At 56.0% G+C, this 3,458-nt stretch overlaps 1 protein-coding gene across 9 annotated transcripts in view; it reads left to right on the top strand.

Annotated features, from left to right (window-relative positions):
* NUP214 (nucleoporin 214) overlaps positions 1-2,874 on the top strand; it is a 94,721-nt gene extending 91,847 nt beyond the window's left edge. For 5 of the 9 annotated variants that reach the window (XM_049630369.1, XM_049630385.1, XM_049630376.1 and 2 more), the window contains 4 exons: positions 1,105-1,244; positions 1,620-1,977; positions 2,066-2,090; positions 2,613-2,874. In XM_049630369.1, coding sequence (XP_049486326.1) covers positions 1,105-1,244; positions 1,620-1,977; positions 2,066-2,090; positions 2,613-2,646 — 557 coding nt within the window. In that variant the 3' untranslated portion in view covers positions 2,647-2,874. Of the gene's footprint in view, positions 1-1,104; positions 1,245-1,619; positions 1,978-2,065; positions 2,091-2,612 lie in introns of those variants that run through there. The other 4 variants (XM_049630398.1, XM_049630424.1, XM_049630411.1 and 1 more) reach the window with 2 other exon arrangements.
* Positions 2,875-3,458: the final 584 nt, after the last annotated feature.

Below are 3,458 nucleotides of genomic sequence, written 5' to 3' on the forward strand. Positions count from 1 at the left end.
GTTTTTGGGATAATTTGTGGGGGAGGGATGGTTTTTCAAATTAAAAACAAAATCCATTCTCTTATCTTTTTCCCCCCCCCCCCCCCCCCCCCCCCACGAAAGATCCTAGTGCAGAAACACTGGCCACTTTCAAGAACATGAGCGAGTTGATGTATTGCCTCCTAAATTTCACGTAGAGAGTACAAGTTCTTTTAAGTTTCCCCCAGGAAACCCCAAGAATTAAAGTTAAGAAAAGCTTTTAAAGGAGCGTTGGGACCAACTTAAACCAGTATTCTTGGCGGGTTCCGATGGACACTAATGTCTCCAGTGACCGCTTGGCACAGGGTGCTGCGGAGTTGCAGGGTTTGGGGTTGACTGGGAATCTTGAGGTTTTATTTACTTATTTGAAACCTGCTATTTTCTTTACCAGTAGAAAAGTATCATATTCTGTCTTGCGGGGGGGGGGGGGGGGGTTGGTTCACCCACATAAATCCTGACTGGCTGGTTGATTCCATTTTGTCAAAGAGGGCTGACAAGTACCAGCTCTGGCATGAGATGTCCCAGGTCCCTGGTCTGCCCCTGGCGGGCATCTGAGGAGCTTCCACTGTTCGTGGGAGGCCTGGAGCTGGGGTAGGAATAGAGCAGGAACAGGCAGGACCCCCGCAAGGGTCCGCTCACAGGACACCCTCACCTCATCGTGGAAAGTCTGCGATGGAAAGATCCAGAGAGGAGCTGAAGGCAAATAGCTGGGTGAAGGGGCTTGTCGATGAATGAGAAATGTCTGAGTGATGGGGTGAAGCCCAAGAATTACCAGGGATGGAAGAGCAAAAACTGTAGTGCTGATTAATTTCCAGATGACCCACAACTTCCAGACGGTGAATAAAAGCTAACACACTGGACTGGTTGCACTTGGGATTGTGCCCCTGGCCTCTTCCTTCCTGAAGCTGGAGATGTGCCCTGGGCCCCGGCCTGTTCTTTCCGAGAGGCCACTGGTTGAAACCGAGCACGTCCCCTCGATTCGTGTGTGCCGTGCAGCCCGAGACCTACCGGGGTGGCCGAGGCTTGTGGGCGGCGGGTGCCGGCGTGGCCACACTAACCACAGTCTGGTCTCTCCCTGGAACCCAGGTTTGGGAGCAGCAGCAGCACCACGTCTTTCGGCACGCTGGCAAGTCAAAACGCTCCGACTTTCGGATCGCTGTCCCAACAGACTTCTGGATTTGGGACCCAGAGCAGGGGATTCTCTAGCTTTGGATCAGGCGGAGGAGGTAGGCGGCCAGACGTCGTTCCCTCGCCGTTTCCCTGCCCTTTCCTTAGGAAATGCCTCCCCCTGCCCCTCCCCCTGCCCCGCACCCCTAACAACACGAGTGGTTTTTACCTGGCTGTTCAGTTTCGTATTCTGCGGGGCCAAAAGTACTTCAAAGACAAAATGGTCTTTTGAGGCTATAATTACATTTGTAACATTGTGCCATTTCTTACCAAAGAAAGAAAAGACGGGCTTGGTTTTCTCTCAAGATTTGAGAACCCAAAATAATAACCGTCTTACTAGACCTTGGTTTAAAAAATCCCAGCCGGCAAACTCAAAAAATAAGGCGTAGAGACTTCGCGAAACGTCTCTGATTTGTTAACCCTTGCCTCTTCAGATAGCAGACCACGTGTGTGATGCTTTTACCCGTGCCACACTCCTGCACTCCCGCACCTTGGAGAGGCAGTGGCACTCATTTATAAACGAAGACAAAACCTCCAAGGGGCCTATTTACCCAAAGGGCCAGAGAGTGAGCCGCAGGGCCAGGCCTAGACCTAAGTGTCTTCACTGCTCTGGCCTCACCGAGAAGCGGCAAGTGATGGGAGAAGAAAAACGTAGTTTCCTAACGAAAGGGGTCCGTGTGGCCCCAGGGCAGCCGAGCGGGAGGCGCCGTGCCGGGGACCCGCTGCCCACTCTTGGCGTGGGGGAGGGAAGAACCCAGAAGCGCCCCTCACCTTCGTCGTCGTGGCCTGCAGGTGGGGGTCGGCGGGAGGGAGGAGCCCACCTCCACCTCTCAGATATGTGTGTGCTCACTTTGCCCCACCCTTTTTCCATCTTTTTCAGGATTCAGCTTTGGATCGTCTAACTCGTGAGTATCCATCTCGTTCCCAGCCGTTAGATAGGGAGAGGGGAGCGTGTGGTATGTGAGAATATGGGACTCCTTTGCTCTGTTGGTACATGTTTATCTGCTTTTCCTGTTTTCCTGTTGTATAAGCCCGTCCTGGAGGCATGGGGGTTCAGCGGCAGGTTTTGGGTTTCGTGGACCTGCTAATCGCGGTAGGAAAGTGGCAGAAGGTGCCGGGCCTGGCCTCCTCGAGGGCCGCGCGTAAGAGAGAGCAGAGTGTGCCTTCCGAGGAGCAAGGCCCGGGTGGCGGGACCCGGGAGATGCTGTTCCTCAGTTCCCCGTTAGCGTCTCAGAAGCCTCGTGCTGCCCGCGGGCCTCCAGGCCCATCACCAGGCCTCATGTTTTGATCCTCACTCTGTGCTTCTGTGTGGAATTGGTGCCACTAGAAGTGCAGAGCCCTGCCTCTGACCACAGGCGGTTGCATGAGCCCCAAAGCCCTTCTCAGAGCAGCAGCTGATACGCCTCTCTCCCGGCGCTTCCTTGCAGGTCTGTCCAGGGCTTCGGTGGCTGGAGAAGCTGAGTGGGTGTCCGTGTTCCTTCCTGGGACCAACTGCGTTCTGGGCTCCTCGTCACCGAGCAACACTGGAGCAGTCCTTTAACGTGGACATTCTCACTGCAGCACACCCAGAAACAGCAGAAACCAAAACTCCAGAGACGCTTGACCGCTTTTCTGTTTTGCTGTCGATTTCGTGTTGGTTGTCGCGTCCCCCTTCCTGGCCCCCCTCTATTAAACTCTTTGGTCTGTTTCCGTGCGGAATATATGTGGGCTTTGTCAGGTCACGGCCTTGGAGAGAGGTGTCCTCGTTGCTGTGGCTCTGAGAAACCTTCGCGGCCTTCCGCCAGCCCGCAGTGTGTGTGTGTGTGTCTTCGAGGATGGCGGCCGAAGTTGCCAGCGCAGGAGGTCGATGCAGGACGAGGGTAGGCAGGAGCTTCCCCCAGCTGCGCCCGGTCCCCTCGGGCCCGGGCCCTGGCGTAGGGAAGAGGTTGAGCGCCGGCGGCCACCTTTTTGAGGTCGTGACTTGGTGTCTCCTTCCCGTGCTCTCGCAGCTGTTGGGTATCAGGACCCTCCAGGCCCGGCTTTGTGATTGGGTGGAGGGAAAGAAACTCGCTCACGCAGGCATCCGCTGAGTTTGGGAAGAGACGGTAGCACCTTCGGTGGAAGTACAGGTCGCCGTGAGGCGCGCGCGGAAGCTAGGCCGGCGGGTGATGACGACGGGCCTGCCGCCCCTGGATCGGCCCCGTCCGCTCAGCTTCGCGATTTGGCCCTGGGTGCTGTGTGGCCACCGCCGATTTCTTCTGCTCTGCAGAGGACTGATCGAGAAGACAGCCTTT

The sequence above is a fragment of the Panthera uncia genome, chromosome D4, assembly GCF_023721935.1.
Source record: "Panthera uncia isolate 11264 chromosome D4, Puncia_PCG_1.0, whole genome shotgun sequence".
In the NCBI taxonomy this organism is placed as follows: domain Eukaryota; kingdom Metazoa; phylum Chordata; class Mammalia; order Carnivora; family Felidae; genus Panthera; species Panthera uncia.